The 20,821-nt window shown below is 62.2% G+C and overlaps 1 protein-coding gene across 8 annotated transcripts in view; it reads left to right on the top strand.

The window, feature by feature from the left end:
* FBRSL1 (fibrosin like 1) overlaps nucleotides 1-19,369 on the top strand; it is a 67,543-nt gene extending 48,174 nt beyond the window's left edge. Inside the window, exons 6-20 of one of the 8 annotated variants that reach the window (XM_081036359.1) lie at nucleotides 6,755-6,800; nucleotides 8,270-8,606; nucleotides 8,681-8,901; nucleotides 9,527-9,595; nucleotides 9,764-9,978; nucleotides 10,728-10,778; nucleotides 10,983-11,078; nucleotides 11,592-11,660; nucleotides 11,805-11,834; nucleotides 12,020-12,088; nucleotides 13,326-13,455; nucleotides 15,356-15,433; nucleotides 15,605-15,688; nucleotides 15,941-16,145; nucleotides 17,214-19,369. In XM_081036359.1, coding sequence (XP_080892485.1) covers nucleotides 6,755-6,800; nucleotides 8,270-8,606; nucleotides 8,681-8,901; nucleotides 9,527-9,595; nucleotides 9,764-9,978; nucleotides 10,728-10,778; nucleotides 10,983-11,078; nucleotides 11,592-11,660; nucleotides 11,805-11,834; nucleotides 12,020-12,088; nucleotides 13,326-13,455; nucleotides 15,356-15,433; nucleotides 15,605-15,688; nucleotides 15,941-16,145; nucleotides 17,214-18,075 — 2,562 coding nt within the window. In that variant the 3' untranslated portion in view covers nucleotides 18,076-19,369. Of the gene's footprint in view, nucleotides 1-6,754; nucleotides 6,801-8,269; nucleotides 8,607-8,680; nucleotides 8,902-9,526; nucleotides 9,691-9,763; nucleotides 9,979-10,727; nucleotides 10,779-10,982; nucleotides 11,079-11,591; nucleotides 11,661-11,804; nucleotides 11,835-12,016; nucleotides 12,089-13,325; nucleotides 13,456-15,355; nucleotides 15,434-15,604; nucleotides 15,689-15,940; nucleotides 16,146-17,213 lie in introns of all 8 variants that reach the window. The other 7 variants (XM_081036358.1, XM_081036360.1, XM_081036362.1 and 4 more) reach the window with 7 other exon arrangements.
* Nucleotides 19,370-20,821: the final 1,452 nt, after the last annotated feature.

The following is a 20,821-nucleotide window of genomic DNA, read 5'->3' as shown; positions in this document are numbered from 1 at the left end:
CCCACCAGGACCCAGAGTCTCAGCTCTGCTGCGCTCTGAGCCCATGGAGCCTGCAGCCACACTGTCTGTGTTCAGATCCCCGCTCGGCCACATTCCAGCTGTCCCTCCATCAGGCCACCTCGCTTCTGTCTGTTTCCTCATTGATGAAATGGGGATGACAGTGGTGTGTCCTCACAGGACAGGCGTCAGGCCCCAGTGGCTTCATAGCCACAAGGTCTGAGTGCAGGGCCTGGCATAGCCAGTGTGGTCTTTTTTTACCCCAGGAAACAGCAGGACTTTGGGAGTGACATCATGGGGAAGGGGTTGGAAAAGGAACACATGTATTTGGTCCATAATTCAAACAACAAATGGGTATAAGCTGGCTCTGTTTGCCATCTCCTCTGGTTGGAGATTTCCTGCGGGTGTGCAAGTGGGAATATTCTTGTAGATTTAGCCGACTTTGAGAAGGAGCACGGAGCTGGCTTCCCAGCCAGACCTGACCTGGTGGGGCGCCCCCATCCTGATGCCCTGCGTGGGTTTCTTCACGGCCCCTTTGTATGGAGACCTGTGCTCTTGATGGCCTGGCGCCCGCATGGTGCGCCTGGATGGGAGTCGGGCACACACTCGGTCTCCGCAGGCGGCGGGGGTTCCGCCTGGATCTGAATCCGACTTCCGCCCACGGAGTGGCCCCGCGGCTCCCGAGCGGTGGTCACGGCTGGCGCTGCTGCCAGTAGCCGTCTGCCGACGATAACCGCTGGGACCCTGCCTCCCACCTTGCGTCCCGTTTAGCAGCGGTGAAACCGAGGGTTAGGGAGGGTGGAGCTTACATCGGACAGGTGTGGGGGCTCGGCCATCCTTCAAGTCCCAGCTCCTCGACCTCGCTGCTCCGTGACTCGGTTTCCCCCTCTGTCCATACTCGTTGCCGTGAGCCTGCGAGGAGTGGGGCCCATGAAGCGCTCGGTACGGCCAGCACTGCGCGCCCTGACCGGGTAGCGGAGGTGGGGCGGCCTTCGCTCGGACCCCGAGCCCGCGGCCCCGCGCGGGCAGATCCGCGCCTCCGGGCTGGATTAGTCGGGCCTGCCCGCGCCCCGCCCCCGCGCCCGCGCCTCCCGCCCGCGCTCACTCGCGGCCGCCTGCGCGCCCGCCCGCAGTGAGTCCCCCGCCGCCGCCGCCGCCGCCAGCGCCGCGCCCGACGGCGCCCGGGGGCCCAGAGCGCCCGAGAGCCCCCAGAGCGCCGAGCCGGCGCGGCCGCCGTGCGCTCCCCGCGCGTCCCCGGCCCGGGCTCCGGCTAGGCAGGGCACGCGGGAGAGGGGCCGCCTCGACGGGCCGAGACCCGCGGTGACCCCGCTTCGCCGCCTGCGTCCATGCCTCCCGGCCCCGGCCCCGGCCCGAGGACTAGCCGCCATCGCCTGCGGAGCGCGCTGGGCTCGGGGCGGCCGCGCGGTGAGTGCGCGCGGTGGCTTCGGGGAGGGACTGGGGACTTCAGGGGCCGGGGTCGAGAGAGCAGCCGCTCCCTCTGGAGGAGCGAGGCGCCGGAGAGGCCCCCGGCGCTCTGCCCACCCCGTGCCTCCCCGGAGCCGGGTGCGGGAGACCCAGCGTCCCTTCGGTTGAGCCCTGGGGGCGCACGTGGCGGCAGGCGGGCCGGGGTGCAGCCCGGTAGAGGGTCCCGGGCCTCGGCTGTGGGGCCTGCGGCGGAGGCGGGCCGGGCGTCGTGGGGGGCGCGCGCCTTTGTCTGCGCCCCGACGCCGCCTCGGCCACCCGGGTTTCTGGCGCCTGCCGCGTTCACCTGCCCGGAGTTGGAGTTCTTTGTCTGGGGCGGGGCGGGGCGCGGCCGGCGGAGGCTGTGCCGCGTGTCTCGGCAGAGGCTGCCCCGCGGGTTTGGCCCTCGCAGACAAAGCGCGCCGTGACCGCCGCCCACGGCCGGGATCACTCACCTCGGGAAAGTGAATGGTGGCCCTGCCAGTCTCCCTGCCGGGCGTACCCCTCCACCGGGACCCTGTACCTGCGTCCGGGGACCTCGCACCTGTACTTTGGCCTGGAATGACCCCTTCCTTCCACCCCCAAATAGGCTCAGTGCCAGGACTGGAGATGGATGTGGCCCCCTGGTCACGTCTAGAGAAATAGTCCTAGGGAAGTTATTATTTCAGGACTGGCGGCTGCTCTGGGGCTGCCCCCGGTCCGCCCCCGCCCCCCGCCTTGAGTCGGCTACTGCCTCGCCCCACACCCCTCCTGGAACGGAGCAGAGGGCCTGCGTGCAGGGGCGAGTCCCAGCAGGCGCACCTCTGTACCTGCACTGGGAAGGGGCTGCAACCTGGGCCGCGGCCCTCCACTCCAGAGGTCCTGTGCCTGCGGGTGTCTGTTGCGTCTTCCCGGATGGGGGTGGCCGGGGCCTGGCCCTCACCGGTGCGGTGGAACCCGGGGGTCCCTACCCAGGACGCCTGCGGGAACGGGAATCCCTCAACTTCTCTGAGCAAACTTTTAATTGACAGAGTGGGGTGTAGGGACCCGATGAACCCAGGACAGTGGTCTTTCTGCCTTTGCCAGGGGGCCTGAACGGGTAGGGAAGACACCAGAGCTACCCTTTTCAACCTGCAGACGACTGCTGTTGAGCGTCTTCCCCAACCCCGCCCCTCGCTCCCACTGATTTTTCCAGTGTCGGGGGCGCCACCTCCTGGCCCTGGGAGCCCATGCTCTGGCCCAGGCCTTGAACCGAACCAGAACCCAACTGGGGGGGTAAGGGGGGCCAGCAGCCTTAGATGAACTTGCCCGCTCTCCAGGCTGGCACCAAGAGGAGCCATGCCCCATGAGAACAAATGCGTTTTCTGAGTGATGCCTCTACAATGTTCCCTTCTGACACGGCCTTGCTCAGATAGTGGCGAGTCCCATGGTGATGCTTGGAGAGCTTCCACCCAGGGAAGGCTCTGCAGATCTGCCACTGGGTGCTGTGGGACCCAAGTCTCACACCCGCTTCCCTTCTTCACCCACCTAAAAGGACATCCAGACCTGGTGGCTGGTGGTGGGCACAGGCCTCCTTGCCCGAGGCCCACATCCCAAGGGTGATGAAAGCTGCCAGCTGGGGCCAGAGCTCTTCAGTCCATCTGCCGCCAAGGGGAGATAGAAGCCCTGGGGCAGTGGCACCAAGCTGGGGACCCTGGAGGCTGCTCATAAGGTCCAGAGGGGTTCTCAGAGCAGCCGGTAATGAAGACCTTAAGGGGACGGCCTCATTAGGGCAGAGCCCCACTCTCCTGGGTCCTCGAGGACCCAACCTGGAAGGCACGAGGGTCTGTGGGAAGCCCTGGACCAGTGGGCAGGCAGGTGACCCATGCACCCTCAGGTGGGGTACAGTGGTTGTGAGTGAACCTGGCCTCAGCCTCAGTTCTGGGCAGATTTGGGTCAGTGCCTGAGGTGTCGTCACTGTGCAGACACCTTTGTTCTCCCTTGGGATGGGCCCTGAGGGCAGGCAGGGCTGGCAATGCCAGCGGTGCCCCAGGATTGACACCCACCCCATCCTGCTCCTGTAGACCCCCTTGGTGACTCCTTGGGGTGAGGTGACAGTCCAGGGACTCGAATACCTAACAGCCTATACTCACCATACAGAATGTGCCAGAAAAAACAAACCAGTGTGGAAACAAACGCAGGAAGAGGTTACGGCCATGGTGTCCCTGTGCAGACACGTGACTGGGCCTGTGTCCACCTGGTGCGCGTGAGGAGGTCGCAGGTGGCCTTGGGGGTCTGGCCGGTGGGTGGGGTGAGCCCTGTGCTCCCACCTTCCCTGTCTGGGACCCTCTGGCTTCATGGCTGACCGTGGGCTGTGTCCCCGCCCTCACACACTGTGTTCAGGACTGCATTTGCCACTGTTTTCTTCCATTTGGGTTTTGGGGACGTGGTTGCTAAGAGCTGACCCCATTGCAGCATGGTCGTAGAGTGCCAGGCTGCGGCGTCATATGTTTATGGTTTGTTTTCACATTTGTGTCAGCGATCGGCTTGGAGTTATTCTAGTGTGGGAGCAAAATGGGATCCCGGTGGCCCTGTCCAAGCAGCGAGCTGTGTCACACCCCATTCGACACTCGCAGTCCCAGCCGCATGGCCCACACGGCCCATCTGTTCAGATTCCCGTCTCCGCCTGCCCACCTGGTGGGTCCTGCAGCCGCACAGCATCTTGGGGTCAAAGTTCTTCCTGCAGCAGAATTTGTATGCGATAAAACGCACCTGTTCTAAGTGCACAGTTTGCTGCGTTTTGACAAATGCTGCAGCTGCATATCCAGCGCCACAGTCAGACAATGTCTTCATGATCCCAAAAAGCTCCCTCCTGCTTTTCTCTTTACATTTTTATTTATTGTGTCAAGATACACATGAGAAAATTTACCATCTTACCCATGTTTAAGAGTAGTTTGGTGGCAGTAAACATTCACATTGTCATACAATAATCACCACCACCATCTCCAGAACTTCCCATCTTCCCAAATTGAAACTCTGTCCCCATTAAACAGTAGCCCCCAGCCCCAGTCACCACCGTCTGTCTTCTGTCTCCATGAATCTGCCTCGTCCATGGACCTCATGTGAGTGCAGTCTCCCAGTATTTGTCCTCTTGTGACCCGCTTATGTCACTGAGCATAGTGTTGTCAGGGTCCGTCCACATTGGAGCAGGGGTCAGATTGTCCTTCCTTTTAAAAGTGAGTGGCGTTCCCATGTGAGTGGAACACGTCTTGCTTACCCCTCCAACCTCAATGGACATTTGGTGACTTCCACGTTTTAGCTGTTGTGAGAGCCACTGCTGTGAGCGTGGGTGTGCCCGCCTCTCTTCCAGACCCTGCTTTCAGTTCTGTGGGGCATACAAACTCTGACAATTAAGGTCGTGAACTCATCCTGGAAAAAGTGCTACATACCTCACTGCTGAATATCAGTACGGTCACCTTCGAAGTCCTCCCCTTGGGAAGCTATGCACCAATGCCAGCGCCTAGTCCACCCTTTAAAGCAGTTTTGGAACTCTTTTTCTTGGAATGGCCATCAGAGCTGTTGTCGTATTAGCCTTGGTGTCCTGAATGTCATCAAAATGTCTTCCTTTCCATATTTCCTTTATCTTCAGGAAAAGAAAGAAGTCATTGGGGGCCAGATCAGGTGAGTAGGGAGAGTGTTCAAATACAGTTATTTGTTTACTGGCTAAAAACTCCCTCACAGACAGTGCTGTGAGAGCTGGTGCATTGTTGTGATGCAAGAGCCATGAATTGTTGGCGTAAAGTTCAGGTCATCTAACTTTTTTTTTTTTTTAAAGATTTTATTGGGGAAGGGGAACAGGACTTTATGGGGGAACAGTGTTTACTTCCAGGACTTTTTCCAAGTCAAGTTGTTGTCCTTTCAGTCTTAGTTGTGGAGGGCGCAGCTCAGCTTCAGGGCCAGTTGCCGTTGCTAGTTGCAGGGGCGCAGCCCACCATCCCTTGCGGAAGTCGAACCAGCAACCTTGTGTTGAGAGGACGCGCTCCAACCAACTGAGCGCAGTGGCAGCTCAGCTCAAGGTGCCGTGTTCAATCTTAGTTGCAGGGGGTGGAGCCCACCATCCCCTGCGGGAGTTGAACTGGCAACCTTGTGGTTGAGAGCCCACTGGCCCATGTGGGAATTGAACCGGCAGCCTTCGGAGTTAGGAGCATGGAGCTCCAACCGCCTGAGCCACCAGCCGGCCCCAGGTCATCTAACTTTTTCACGCAGCCTTTTCAGCACTTCCAAATAGTAAACTTGGTTAACTGTTTGTTATTCATAACGAATAATCCCTCTGATATCAAACGAGGTTAGCAACAGCATTAGCAACAAGTTCATGAACTTAATTGTCAGACCTGTAGACCTAGAAGTGGACTGCTGGGTCACATGGCCATCCTTCACTTGATTTCTGAGGAATTGCCATACCGCTCACCACAGCGGCTGCACATTTCACGTTCCCACCAAGACTGCACAAGTTCCTTGGCGTTCTCTCCAGTGCCCGCTGTTTTCCAGGTTTTGGTTATGGCCGTTCTCCTGGGGTGCAGCTCTGGTACCTCAGACTTCCACCCAGTGGCACCACTGGCTGCTTTGTACACCCTTCGGGTGTCTGCAGACACAGAGCAGTGGTCCCGGGCTGGGACTGTGAGGTTTGGGGTGAGGATAACATTCTAAAACTGACGTGATGGTTGCTTGTGGCTAGGAACACACTACAACCTTCAGTGGGTAAATTATATGATTTGTGAATTATAGCTTAGTGATGCCGTTTAAGAAAAACCAGAAAGAAAGGTCTACTGGGGGCAGCCTTATCTGGCTTGTCCCGTGAGCCGTGGGGCCATTGAGGGGCCATGTCCGCACCCAGACCCGCGCCTCAGGCGGTCTGAGTGGTGGCGAATGGTGCTCTGTAGTCTCTTCGCCCCTGGGGCACTGGGTGGTGGGCAGACATCCTGGACTCTGCCCCACGCTTGGGTGCCAGGCCCAGCGGAGCTGTGTTCCTGGTGTTGGCACTGCCAGGAGGCGCCCAGATTGCCAAGTGCCATCCCCCTACATGGCAGGGCCATGCGGAGCCCCCACGTCCCTGCTGACTGGGGCATCGTGGTTCCCCCATTGCAGGCCAGGTCCTAGGTGGCCATCCTCCCACGTGGGGGCTGTGTGTGCGAGTGGATATGTCTGACCAGTCCTGGCAGCCCTCTCGTGCCCAAAACCTGCCCAAAGCTGCTTCCTGGGTGCCAGTGGCAGGGTGTAAGGACCAGGTTCACCCCAGCCCCCGGGGTCCCTCTGGCTCTGACCCTCCTCTCTCTTGCAGGTGTCGGTGGGCTCCGAGAAGCTCTTTGCCCCGGCAGCCGATAAAGGTAAGCACCTCTATGGCCTGGGTCCCGGGCCGGGCAGGTATGGGACACTCCTGAAGTCACAGCAGCCCAGTGGGGCCGTCTTGGGTCAGGTTCCGGGAGCAGAGCATGAGGCCAGAGACAGTCCTTCTTGCCTCTTCCAGCTTTTGCTGTTGCCTGCAGACCTGTGCGTCCCTGGGCTGGCAGCCATGCTTCTCTCACTGCATTTGGGGCCCACACTGTTCCAAGGCAATCTCATCCTGAGATTCTTAGCTTGATCACATCTCCAAAGACTGCTTTTCCAAATAAGGTTCCGTTCACAAATGGTGGGGTACAGTTTGCACATGTATTTTTGGCACAATTCAGTCCACTACCAGGCTCCACTCATGAACCAGCCAAGGCTTTGAGGCACCCAGAGGTGCATGTCGGGGGTGGCCACTGGCAGTGCTCACACTTTCCCAGTGAAGGGTGGAGGTTCTAGAAGGTTCTGGGAGAGCTGGGACATTGGTGGCTCACGCCTGCCTCTTTCCATCCTGATGGCTGCTCTTGCTTCTCAAAATGTAGGAGAGATAGGAGTGCAGGGCCAGTGTCCCTGGGGGGCAACAGATAGAAGGGCCATTTCCTGTTTCCACAAGGAAGGAGCATCCCAGAAGCCCCAGCCCACCTTGACCTCGCCATCTAGCTGCGGCCTGGGTCACGGGGCTTCACTCAGCTGAGAAAGTGGGTCTGCCAGCAGCCCGTTGGGGTGGCCACACTCAGCCACCTGGATTTCCACTCTTGAGAAACTGGACATTGTCCCTGGGTGCAAAGCTGCTCAGATGGGTGGCAGTGCCTCTGGCCTGGACTTGTGCCCTCCACCTGGAGTGCCTCCGGCATGTGACCTGAGGAATGAACAGGCAGGAGCTTGAGGTCATGACGTGAGCAGAGGCCCACAGCTCCAAGAGTTGTAGTCACTGGCAGGTGACGAGGGAGCAGGCCAGGCTGTCTGCCCCCCTCCCCACCCACCCAGGCAGTGTGGGGGAGCAGCAGCCTCCTCCCTCCCCAGAAGGAGGCTCTCATCCATGGGCCCCAAGAGGGCTTAGACCATGGCTCACCTGGGTCATTCCAGAAAGAGTGGACCAAGGCAGGAAGCAAAGCTCCAGCCGAGAGTTGGCAGCCAGGTGGGACAGGCGGGGAGCCCAGCACCCTTCGTGGGCCCACTCTGCTGCACCTCGTGTGCTGCACCTCGTGTGCTGCACCTCGTGTGCTGCACCTCGTGTGCTGCACCTCGTGTGCTGCACCTCGTGTGCTGCACCACGTCCCCTGCCGGGGTTGCCAAGAACAGGACACTTCCAGGCAGTTGGCCCTCTGGGAGTGAGCGGTGGGAGGCAGGGCCCTGGCGGTGACCTCGCTGCCTGACCCAGCGGAAACGGCGGCGACAGGACCCCTCCCAGGCTGTGGGCTGCATGAAATGAGCCAGGCCTGCTGCTTAACTCCGGCTCTTGTCTCCGCAGGCCCCGCGTTGGGCGAGAAGTCCGAGGCCAAGGCCGGGGCGGCGCCCAAGGTCTCGGGCCTGGAGCGCAGCCGCGAGCTGAGCGCCGAGCCCCCCTTCCTGCCCTCCGTGCGCAGCCCCGCGCCCTCCGCCGGCCCCGCGCTGGGCGCTTGCGCCAGCCCGCGGGTCAAGAAGGAGGCCCCCGCGCGGCTCCGCCTCAGCCCGCAGCCGCCGCCTGCGCCCCCGCAGCCCCGGGCCCCGCTCCCGACACACGTGCCTCTCCCGCTGGGCGCCTTCCCGGGGCCCGGCCCCGGCCCCAGCGTCGGCCCGGCTGCGCACAACGGCCTGCACAGCCTCAGGTGGGCGCGGGGCGGCAGGGGCGGGGGCAGGCAGGGGGCGGGGGGCGGGCGGGCACTGACCCCCGTCCCTGCAGCAGGAGCAGCAGTGCCAGCAGCGGCGCCAGCCTCGGGCTCGCCAAGCACGCGTCCCTGTCGCCGCACGGGCCCGGCGCCCACCTGTCTACCTCACACTTGGCGCTGCGCTCGCAGGCCCAGCACCAGCACCACGCGGCGGCCATGTTCGCCGCCCCCGCGACACTGCCCCCGCCCCCGGCGCTGCCGGCCAACAGCTTGGTCATCCCAGGACACCCCGCCGGTAGGTCCGCGCGCCCGCCCGCCCTTCGTAGGGACAGGGTCACTGTCTGTTCCCCTCCACTCGGTGATCAGTGGGGAGGGCCGGGCCCGGGGGTGGGGTGGGGGGTGTCAGCCCCCGAGGCACAACCTCCCCGCCTGCTCCGGATCCCTTGCCCCCCCCTCAGCGCCCCAGCACTCCGGTGGCCCCAGCAGGCCATCTTTCCCCGGGTGGCCCACTGCCCCGTGCAGACGAGGCCGTGCATGCGTGGGAGCAGGTCCTGAGCCAGGCAGCTGGGGGCGGGGAGGCTGCTGTGTCTTCTCTTCTTTCATCTCTAGTGTGTTGGGGACCGAGGTTCTTTGGGGGTGTGGGTAGAGCCGAACTGTGGAGTGGAGGGGTCTGAGGTAAACAGTGCCCCCGCCCTGGTTCCGGCAGAGGCTTCCTTGGGCTCACGTTTTGGGTCATTCAGGATTTCTCCCTCAGTCTCGTCTCCAAATTCTTAACAATATTCTCAGTCAGCCCAGATGGCTAGGGCAGCGAGCGCAGTGGCCCAGCATGGGCTAGGACACTGGTCTGGGTGGCCTGGCCGGGCAGGCTCCCTGTGGGCCTGAGCGGGCCCCAGGCTCACCGTGTTCTCTCTTGTCTTTAGATGCCAGCCTGTTGATCTCATTCAGCCAGCCAATCATGTATTGCCAGCCTCATGCGGGGATTCTGATTGGTACATGGTCACAGGCACCTCTCTTACCTCCACCCTGGGGCCCGCACGTAGCCAGTGGCCACCACGGCTTGGCCTGCCGAAGCCGGGAGTGCCAGGTGACTATCCGCCTCGCCCCGCCGGGAGCCCACGGCCGACGTGCCTCTCTGTCTCTCTCTTTTTCTCTTGTAGATCACGAGCTGCTCAGGCAAGAGCTGAACGCGCGTTTTCTGGTCCAGAGCGCCGAGCGGCCCGGCGCCCCCCTGGGCCCGGGGGCTCTGCTGCGGGCGGAGTTCCACCAGCACCAACACACACACCAACACACACACCAGCACCAACACACATTCGCCCCCTTCCCCGCGGGGCTGCCCCCGACGCCGCTCCTGCCGCCCGCCGCAGCCCGGCCGGTGCGTAGGCCCCCGTGCAGGCAGGCGGGGCGCCCGGGCGTCGGGACACAGGCAGGCACACACAGACACTCCGCCCGCACGCACGCTGCCCGCACCACCCTTCTGTCCGTCTGTCTGTCTAGCCCCCTCCTGGTCTCCCTCTGGTCCCCCTGTCCTGGCCTTGGGCGGGCACCCCGTGTCCACATGTGTGTGACATGGCCTGGGGGCCCGTTGTCCCCACATAGGGTCCTCGACATCTTGGTTTGCAGCAGAGCGTAGGCCTGGAGGCCCAAAACATACTGAGCAGCCATGGGAAACACGCGCCTCTCCCGGGATGCCCAGGCCAAGGCCTGGTCTCATGAGCCGGCTGCTGTGTGGGGTGTGGGCCCCTCCGCTCCCACCGGGCTTTGCCCGTGGCCTGGGTGTGTCCCACAGCTTGACCACCAGCCCTGGGCTCCATGCCCCCCGTTGTGGCTGCAGTCCCCTTTTCCTGGTCTCAGCGGGCACAGCGGGAGGCCTACATGGGCAAATGTGCGCTATCCGCCTTCCACAGCGGGACCACTGGGACAGGGAAGGGCTGCACCCAGCCTGAGAACTCGGCCCCACAGCGCCAGTTCAGGGCCACGGGACAGCTGGCTGCAGACCACCAGCCGCAGGAGGCAGGATGGCCACCCGGGCACCGCCTGGCCTGATGGGGTGGTGGGTGCTGGGCCCAGTGGAGGGCGTTGGCATGCAGGAGGAGGCCTCACCCATCACCTCTTCCCTTCCAGTTTGACAAGTACACGCCCAAGCTGGACAGCCCCTACTTCCGACATTCCAACGTGAGTGTCCCTGCAATTCTGTGTGGACTGCTGCAGGGTGGGGGCAGGGCTGGGGTTGCAACTGCTCAGAGACCTTGTCTGTTGCCACATGCCTACTGTGGGGGGTGGGGAGTGGGGGAGACCAGAGGGCTGGGCCAGCGTCCCCACCAGGACGTCCGAGCTTCCCACCAGAGCCTTGGAACGCCCTCCCTACTTCTTTTGCAGTTTTTCCCGTCCTTCCCTCCTGCCATCCCGGGACTGCCCACCCTGCTCCCACACCCAGGCCCCTTTGGGTCCCTGCAGGGCGCTTTTCAGCCCAAGGTACCAGCTGCTCCCAGAGGTGGGGCGGGCATGGAGGCATCCCCAGGGATAGGGGTGGCAGCGTGCAGAGAGGACACTGGACATGTGCACCCCCTGACGGGACACAGCCTGTGTGTGGAACCCCTGGATCTCCAGTCTGGACTGCAGCTGGCGGGGCCTTCTGGTCAGCAGGGTCCACAGGAGCCAGGCTTCATGCCTCGTCTCCTGCCTCAGCCGGGAGAGCTCAGAGTTGGGGTGAGGTATGGGCGGGGCTGGCAGAACAGGAGGAGGCCCCAGGATTGGGCTTCTTCTCACCTTCCCTGGGGCAGGGTTATCTCGGCCCCCAGCCCAGATCCTGACCCGGGCACAGCAGCTTCGAGAGCCCCTTCTTCCCGCTTTGACAGAAACCTTTGGGCTGAGGATGTGGTGGGAAGCTGGGCTGCCCCCGGGTGCCATGTGCAGGGCAACTCGGCAAGGTGGGCACGGGGCCTGGGGGCCCCGCAGACGCATCATGCCCTGTTCCTCTCTCCTCAGACTTCAAACCCACTCGAGGTAACAGGCCGGGCCAGCGCTGTCCACACCCTCTTGCAGAAGGGCCCTGGGGTAGGTGGCAGGGGTGCCTCCTCCCCCCCTCCCCCCGTGACATCCCGCCAACCCAGCCTCCCCCCATGAAGGTGTGTCCCCACCCACCCCTGGGGCTCAGCCACCAACAGAGCCTGGACCTAACGCTTCCTCTGTTGGTGACAGGTGTCCGACCCATACCGGACAGCAGTGAGGGTGAGTGTGTGCATGTGTCCTTGGGAGGAAGGGGTGTGGTGGGGCCTCGGGGGTCCATGGCTGGGGAGCTCTCTGGGTGCCTCTGAGTGGCTGTGGGGGTGCCCCGTGACAACAGGAGTCCGGGGTGATGGTGGGGGCACGAGGAGTCCCCGGCCGCGCACTGAGCTGCCCGTTTGTCGCAGAAGCCGGGCCGGTGGTGCGCGGTGCACGTGCAGATTGCCTGGCAGATCTACCGGCATCAGCAGAGGACCAAGGTGAGCCCAGCGCTCGTCCTGCCAGCAGACCCACAGTGTTCACACACGTGCGCACGTGTGTCTGAGCTCCTCAGGTGTCTGCTGCTTCCCCCTTGCCCGGGCGCTGGGCTGGGCTGTGGGGTCAGAGCTGGGGAGGAGGCAGCCCCATGCTGCATGGGGAGCCCCAGGTCACGGCCCACTGGTGGGTGGAGCAGCCACGGGCACCTGTGCTGGTGCCACCAGGGTGAGTCCAGCCCTCCCCATGGGCCTCTGACACTGCCGCCTGTTCTTTCCCCCAAGCATTTATTGAGCACCTGCTGTGTGCCTGAGTTTTCAGCACTGAACAAAGGAGATTAAAAGCTCTTGGATGCTTGTGTCCTCTTGGAAGGGACCGACAGTGAGCAAGAGGCCAGCTAGGGGTGCCAGGCCATTGCTGTCCCAGAAGCGGGGGCAGGCGCCCTGGCTGTGTAGGGGCTCTGAGCAGGTTCCCTGAAGACATGGGAAAGAGGCAACCACAGGAGGTCTGGAAACCGTTGGCGGGGAATGGGGCATAGTGGGCGAGGCCCCTCATGGGAGCAGGACGGGGACAAGTGACCGTGTCATACAAGGGGCCTAACACCCTTTACTGCCATCTCAGGTAACACGTTTCCTCCATGCACAATATGTTAGTCACCACACCTGAATGTGCTATGAACTGCATGTCAACAAAACAGACTGTCACAAAACACCGCGTGTCAGTATGCAGTGCTCATGCGGGACCCCTAGAAAGCCAGTGAAGGAGGCTGATGTCCTCGCAGGGCACAGAGCACCCCTGTGGCATTGCTACCAGCGAAAGCATCTCCGCTGCCAGAACTTGCTGCCGGAACTCACTGCGGGGAGCGGGGGCTCCGGGCAAAGCCAGGAAGGCCTCGGGGGTCACTGCCTGCTGATGCTAAATTCAGTCAGTGGGAACCTGCGTGGGTGTGTGACTCTACCTTTTCAAATCAGGTCTCCAAAATCTCAACACAAAGTGTTTGCAATGCAAATAACGTCCAGCTAACGTAGAGTAACATAAAGCACAGCGGATTTCAAAAGCCACAGACAAAGGGAAGCCTGAGGGGCAGCGTCCTTATGGGTTATGTGTGAGGACAGCGGTTTGGTCTTCCCAGGTCAGGGGAAACAGCAGTGGGAACACCTGCCTTGGAGACCAGAGGGGCCGTATGGCAGGTGGGGGTGCCCTCTGATGCAGGCAGCCCTGACACACCCTGCCTCTCGGCAGGTACCACTGGACCCCCACAAGCTGGAGGTGGGCGCCAAACTGGACTTGTCCAGCAGACCCCCCGGCCCGGGCCTGCTCGCAGGGTCCCACTATGCACAGGATGTGGCCAGGCCCCTCTTCTCCAGCTCAGGTAAGGGCACGGGGGCCGGGGGAGGGGCGGCCGGGGCCTCAGCTGCATCCTGTTTCTTCACGCTAACTGTACTGTCCCCCAGAGTGGCTTCCCCAGAGCTTGGCCTGAGCCGGGCCTGTGCCCTCTGCAGGCCTTCTCTTTCTGATGTCCTCCCCAGCCCCACCTGCCTCCCTCAAGGGTTCTGGCTTTTCACAGAATGGCAGGAAGCTTCCGGCCCTCCCCGTACCAACCCCTCCCTACCAGCCCCACCACAGTCACGTTGGGGGGTCCCCAGGGGCACCCCCAGGACTCAGCATAAATCACTCCACCCCCCGCCCCTGGCTAAGATGTGTCCCGGTGGAGGGACATAGCAGTCAACAGGAAGCCCCCGGCTGCTCCCATGGCGTCCTTCCCTGAGCAGGACCCACGGCGGCTCTAGGGACCCAGCGCCAGGCTTCTCTTGGGGCCGGTCACACAGGCAGGCACCGGCCTGCACAAACCCAGTTACAGACCCCGGGAGGAGCGCACGAGCGGCTGTCCTTCCAGACAAGGGGAGGGAGCCCTGCCATTCCAGCGCCCAGACACCAGCCGAGGGCCAGCCCTGCTCACAGGCTCTGAGAGCTGCAGGGCAGCGGCTGCAGGATGTCACCTCAGAGGGCCCTTCCTGACCGCCCTCCGTCCTGCCCTTCCCTGCTCTGTCTTCAGGTGTACTCGCCACCACCTGTGGGTGTGGTCAGTGGTCATGGGCATGGACGGGGTTGCCCAGGCTGGCCTCATGAGAATGGGGCTCTGTAATACCCTGGTGGCCTGGGCAGCAGGGTCTCTGGAATCTGGGTCCCTCAGAAGGCATGTCCGTCTGTGCCAAGGCCCTTGGTGGCCAGCAGCCTGGTTAGGCTGGAGCCCACAGGCTGTCCCCTGGGTGTGGGGCCTTTAGCCCCCTCTGTGCAGCTCAGAGCCTGGGCTCCCCACCCACCCCCGTCCCTGGCACATGCCCATCCAGACAGGGCTGTGTCCTCCAGGGCGCCAGGCACCCACCCCATGTGTGGGGCATCGTCCAGCGCTGGCCCCTGGCCTGTTCTCTTCTTGCTGTGTTTGCTCTGCCACCCTTTCCTGACTCCACGAGCTGGAAGCTAGAATGTCTGCACTGGCCCTGCGTCTCCCTGCATTCCCCTGCATTCCCCAGCTGCAGTCCACATCTGATGCCATTTCCATTGGCACTGGGGCAAGCTAGTTCCTGATTTCTGGGTTGATTTCTTTGGCTTATGAGTCACTGAGAAGTGGTAATGTAGCCGGGAGATCCATGGGGTGTATATCTGGGGTGGGGCTCGTCTGTGGCAGCCCACCTCCAAGAAGATGAGAATGCATCATTGTCAGGGTCCCCAAATAGGGAGGGAGCTGGAGAGACCAAGGGACGCCCCTGTCACTGTCTTTACCATAAATCCTCCCTCTAGAGTGAAGGGTGTGTGCCCCATGTGGCTGCCCACGGGGTTTGGTGTGGGAGCAGCAGGAGCCAGGCTGGATGTCATGGTGACACCTGTGGCCTGCAGCTGGAGGGCACCACAGGAGAAACTGCTGTCTTTAGCAGCTGTGACTCAGGCCAATTTCCGTTAGGACCCAAGACTGACCCATTAAGTAACCAGAACCATCTCTTAGCTTCTGTTGGAAACTGGGGTCTCTGGCTTCAGCCCTAAAGGTCCAGCCCCCACCTTCTCTTTCCTCTGGGAGCTGCCATCACCCCTCTCTGTACACCTCCGTGGGGTCCTCCAGATGGTGGGGAGGTGACTAAAGCCCACGTCCCAGTCACTTCCTCCGAGTGGGAGGTAGCAATTCACAGAGGAAGCTGGGGAGCCCCACCCGGGAGTGAGCTACAGACAGGACGCCCCACATGCACTCTGGGCTCCACCAACCTGCCCCCCCTCAGGTGCCGCCCATCCTGCCACCAACCAGTTTGGACCCTCAGCCCATCCCGGCAGCTTCCTGCCCACTGGTCACCTGACAGGTAGGTTCCCCCAGAGGTCCGTGAAACTTGGGCCTCTGCAGACCTCAGGGCTGGGGGGACACGAGTGGGGAGGTTACCCCAAGAACCAGGGTACCCTGCGATTATATAGTTGGCACCCACCGGGTCTTGGAGCCATGCAGGCCCCTGAGACCCGGCTGCCTGCCCCTACAGACCCTTTCAGCAGATCGAGCACCTTTGGGGGCCTGGGGACGCTTGGCAGCACTGCCTTCGGAGGCCTCGGCAGCCACGCGCTGAGTAAGTGACTCGCGGCAGGCAGGCTCCGTGCACAGGTCCTGCCCATGCATGTGTGTGAATGGGGTTCCCTGTGGGGTTTGGGCCACACCCTGAGCCCCCTGCAGGGTGCCCCCTGCAGCCAACCTCTGGAATACATCCTCACCGTGCTGGCCTGGGATCTGGGGACTGCTGCTCCCCGGCAGCCCTGCGGTTTTAAAGGGGACATGGGGGAGGCGGCTGCCTCACGTTCCCCCCACTCCCCTCCGCCCCCAGCTGCAGGTGGCAGCATGTTTACTCCTAAGGAGGGCTCCACACTTCATGGCCTGCCCAGCCCCCACGAGGCCTGGAACCGGCTGCACCGCACGCCGCCATCCTTCCCCACGCCGCCCCCATGGCCCAAGCCCATGGACTCCGAGCGGGTCTCAGCCCTGACCAACCACGACCGAGAGCCGGACAAGGGCCGTGAGGAACGGGAGCGGTGAGTGGGGCCCTGGCCCTGGAGCTCTCCCTTGTCGGGAGGGGGTGAAGGCTGCACCTCAGACCTGGGAAAGGCCAGGGGAGGAGGACCCCCCAGATGATCCCCTGTGGAGCAAGGTCTGGGCAGCAGACATCCGGGCAACCGGGAACAGCCGGGCAGTGGAAGCTGCTGACTCCCCTCTGGCCCTGGATGAGCAGAGGATGCTGTTGTACGCAGGTGGGGGCCCCTGTGCTCCAGGGGGCCATGGCTGGGGGCTGAGCTTGTCTGCCTTGGGGCAGGGGAGGTGGGAGTCAGCAGTAGTCAGACCTGAGGGTCCTCGAGGAGGGGGTGGGGCTGGTCCCGTGGACAGGTGCAGAGGGCTCCATGCCCAGCCCGTCCACCCAGAGCCCACACACAGACTTGTCCCCACGATCGTGAATTGGGGACATTTCACTCATGGGTGTTGCTGCATGCCAGGCACTACTAGGGCACTGGGGGGCCACACGGCAGGTTCAAGGGAGGGTGAGGCAGGGGAGGGGTGACAGTGGGTTAGTGCAGAAGGTGGGAGCGTGTTACAGGACCCAGGAAAGACACCAGGGAGAAACCCATGGTTGTTCCAGGGAGAGCCAGTACTCTCCCTGCAGAGTGTTGGGAGCTTGGGGCTTGGGGGACTTGAAGCTGAGGCAGCCCTGTAGGGACCTGAGAGAGGGTGGAGTGCTGGGGATTTGGCTGGTGGCGAAGAGGTGGCAGGGGTGGTTGGGGCACCTCAGGTGTGACCCACTCAGGCCGTCCTCAGGGTGGTTCCCAGCCGAGAGCCATCTGCCTTCCCTCAGACCTGGGTAGCACCTCATGGGTGACAGCTGAACTGTGATCAGCCCTAGCCAGGCTGTTCATTCCATGAGGAATTCCAGGCCACAGCCCCTCTGAGTAGGTTTGGGGCCCAGCAGCAGCACCGCCCAAAATTCCTCACTGGAACTTCGTGGGGTGGGACCCCACGAAGCAAGAAAGCTTGCTTTGGAGTGTCCTGTTACCAGCAGTATCTTCCCGCCCCCAGGCTGAGGGAGGGTGTGTGTGTGTGTCTCACTCCAGGGACCTTGAGAAGACACGTCTGCTGAGCCGGGCCTCACCCGCAGCCCCCGTCGGCCACGCGGCCAGCGGCCTCCTGCTCCGTGGCCAGGGTGAGCCCCGCGTCAAGGAGAGCCGCTCTCCCGCCAAGGAGGACGGCGCCAAGCTGGTGGCGCGCCCACAGTCCCCCTGCAGCAAGGCCACCGTGGGCGACAGCCTGCGCCTGGCCGCCCTCTTGGGCCGCGAGCCAGGGAAGCCGCCCGAGGGAGACGTGAAGGTCAAGGAGGAGCGCGGGGAGGACGCCGAGGCACTCGAGCCCCTGGGGGGCGGCCTGCACCGCGTGCCCCCCGCACCCCTGCAGCTTGGCCCGGGCCCCGCTGTCCGCGAGCGCCTGGGCTTCGCGTGGGAGCCGCTGCGCGACGCCTACCGCGGCCTGGAGCTGCCGCGCCGCGCCGTCCCCACCGCCCCCGCCCCGGGCCCCGCCGCCCTCTTCGAGCCGCCCGAGCACCCCTACCGCGACCGCGAGCCGCACGACTACAGCCCCGAGCGCCTGCGGGAAGCGCGCCGCGAGGAGCTGGAGCGCGCGCGGGCCGCGCACCTGGGCGCCGCCCCCGCCCTGGACGGCGCTGCGCTCCTGCCCGCGCTGGGCGCCCTGCACTACCCGCGCCTGGGGCCCGCGGCCGCGCTGCACCACGGACTCCTGGCGCGGACCCCGCCCGCCGCCGCCGCGCTCGGCGCGCCGCCCCCACTAGTGGCCGCGGGCGGGTCCCCCACGCCCCCGGGGCCGCCGCCGCGAAGCAGGACTACGCCGCTCGGGGGCCCTGGGCCCGGCGAGGCGCGGGACTACTCCCCTTCGCGCAACCCCCAGGAGGTGGAGGCGCGGTAGCCCTGCGGAGCCGCCGGCGCGGACAGCTTCCCGCACACGCACCGCGAACCTGCGGCCTGCACGTTCCGGAACTAAGCACAGGCCCGTCGGTCCCGGTCCCGGTCCCGGGTGGGTCCCGGTCCCGGTCCCGGGTGACGCTCACCTTTCCACCTGCAGCCTGCGGGGTCGGGGCAATGCACAGCCTTTCTGGGGGTGTTTTCTGAGCTCAAGATTAGGCTACTGGAAGAAAATTCAAGTTTGTACATTTTCCCCCACAGGTGAGAAGCGTTTTTAATAGATTTGTATTTTTTTCAATTTTGTGCTCTTTAGACATTGAAAAGAAAAAAAAGTTTTGCTTTTTAATTTTGAGTTCGAATTTGCAGTTTTAACAGCCTCAGATCTTTTCCCAGAGCCCTAGGGGTTTTTTTGTCTTATTTATGGAGAAAAAAACGGTCATTTTGTCCAACACACTGTGAGGCCCCCGTTCAGGCCTGGCCCTGGCCCTCCCTTGGTACTTGGAACCGAAGTCACAGATATATATTAAAATAATAATTAATAATGTAAAAAACTGGTTTTTTGCCTTATTACGGAGAAGTGTAAGATTTCCTTTTCAGTTTTTTTAAAGACAAATGGAACAAGTGTAAATAGTCTATTAATATAAATCTATGATGTTCTTAAATTCTTAACCTGGGTACACTTTATAAAAACAGTTTCTAGAAATCCCTGTTTATTTGTTTAATGCGGTCACAAAAACCCACCCGCTGTGGGGTGGGAGCGCTCAGAAGTTTCACGCCCCGACCCTCCAACTATGCAAGCGCCCGCAGGCGGCTGGACGGCTGTCTGCAGGGGACAAGGTTCTAGCTGCAAACCTGCCCGCTCCGGGCACTGGGCTTCAGGACGGGCAGTTGTGGCCACAAGGACACTTGTGTGGACCGTCGTGCTGACCAGTGTTCCTGGGAACTACCCCTGACAAGTAGAATTTCAGAAGAGTCTAAAGGTTGATTACAAAGACTTCTGGCTCTTTTCTCTGTGAAGACCATTAGCAAACGTTTGTCCAGTTTGTCCCGCCACCCGCCCGCACCTTGCGTGATTCCCCTTTGGTTTCAGTTTTCCTTTCATAATCACACGAACATCACCACGTCCTGCCATCAGCGTCCGTCTTTGTTCCCTGACGTCCACTGTTGAGCCATCTGCAGCCCTTTCCTTTGTTCAGCTCTGTATTTCAACCCCGAGTCTGCACTGTGGACTCTGGTTATTTTAAACGTTCTGTTCTCATGTCAGTTGGAGATAAATACAGCCTTGATTTCGGATGAAAGGTGGTCGCGTGTTTTGTGTGGCGTTGGGGCAGGTGGGAGCCGTGCAGGCTGACACCCCACCCACCCTTCCTTTCTCCCCAGGTGCCAGGGCCCAAGTGGAATGCTGTCACTCCCCACCCCCTGACCCCACTGAAACTGCTTCCTGCCAACCTTTGCCTAGCATTCCCTGTTGCCCTCCGCTCACCCCATCCCCACCCGGTCGCATGGAACCAGCTGTTCAGTCCCAGCTGTGTGCCTGCTGTCGGCTCCGTGGGGCACATCTCGGAGGGTGGCTGTACTCACTGTCCTAGCACCATGCAGAGCCAGGTGGCCCTTTGGAGAAATGAGAGCTCTGGGAGGAGAGGAAGGGGGAGTGGCCCCACCTGTGCCGTGAGGACCAGGTTGCCTAACAGTTTAGGGAAGGCGCGGTTTGGAAATGGGGGCCCTGACATTGCGCCCTGACTGTATTCGCCTCCGTGCACATCTGCCTGGACCGGCCCTGACGACAGTGGGCCCTAATGGCAGCCAGCCAGCTGGGCGGGGTCTGGGCTGCTTCTCATCCTACGGGAGAAGCTTCTGGTGTGGCAGGAGGGGCAGGCCACGAGCTCCTTGTCCCAGGGCCTGGGCCACCAGCCGCGTGTGGGTTCCACCCACCGACCCCAGCATCCATGTGCAGTGCCTGCTTCCTTCCTCGTCTCGATTGTTTAACCTACACTGTGGCCCTTGTCATGCGGGGTGTCAGGCGGGGTCTCTGGTCCCACTCCCCACATAATGCAGGACATGCTGAGGCCACAAAGCAACACCCACGGAGCCATAGATAGGGGAGTCAGACCACTATAGTCTCGCTGGCGGTTGGGCTGGAGACACAGGAAGCAGGAGCCACACAATCCGCAACCCACCGTCCGCTTCTAGCGTAGCCAACCTCACTTGCCAACTGCAATCCGCCTCTCTGCAATCCACAGTCCGCACTTGCTAGTTTAGTCACAGCAGTTATATTAGTGGCCAATGGCTAACTGGTTACAGCTGACGGCCAACTAGCCACAGCTGACCACCATCAACTACCCGAGCCAGCACCTTTCCACGTGAGGCTGAGCCTGGAAACTGCTCTCTGGGTCTCTGTCCCCACACCCTTCAGCAACGTCTCCTTTGTCACCATGTTCTGCATTGATTGACTGTGAGGATCAATGACCCACACACACGGGGGCCATACCGGGCTAAGCCCCACCTGCTGCAGATGCCCGCCAGACCCCGGAGAACACACCCACAGGAATAGTTGGAGATGGACCCAATTAGGGTCTTCCCTTGACCGAGACTGCCTGGGAGTCCAGGAAGCTTGTGTGAAGGAATGAAATATTTGAGTTAGAAGCCAAAGGACACAGCCCGCCTCCACTCACAGGGACACGCGGGAGGCCTGAACTTCTGGCTCTGTTCTAGGCAGGGCCCCTGACAGCGCCGCCTGCTGGAGAACGTTG

Source organism: Rhinolophus hipposideros (assembly GCF_964194185.1).
Source record: "Rhinolophus hipposideros genome assembly, chromosome: 24".
NCBI lineage: Eukaryota > Metazoa > Chordata > Mammalia > Chiroptera > Rhinolophidae > Rhinolophus > Rhinolophus hipposideros.
The sequence above is the reverse complement of the archived record's forward strand: the minus strand, read 5'-3'. Positions and strand labels throughout refer to the sequence as shown.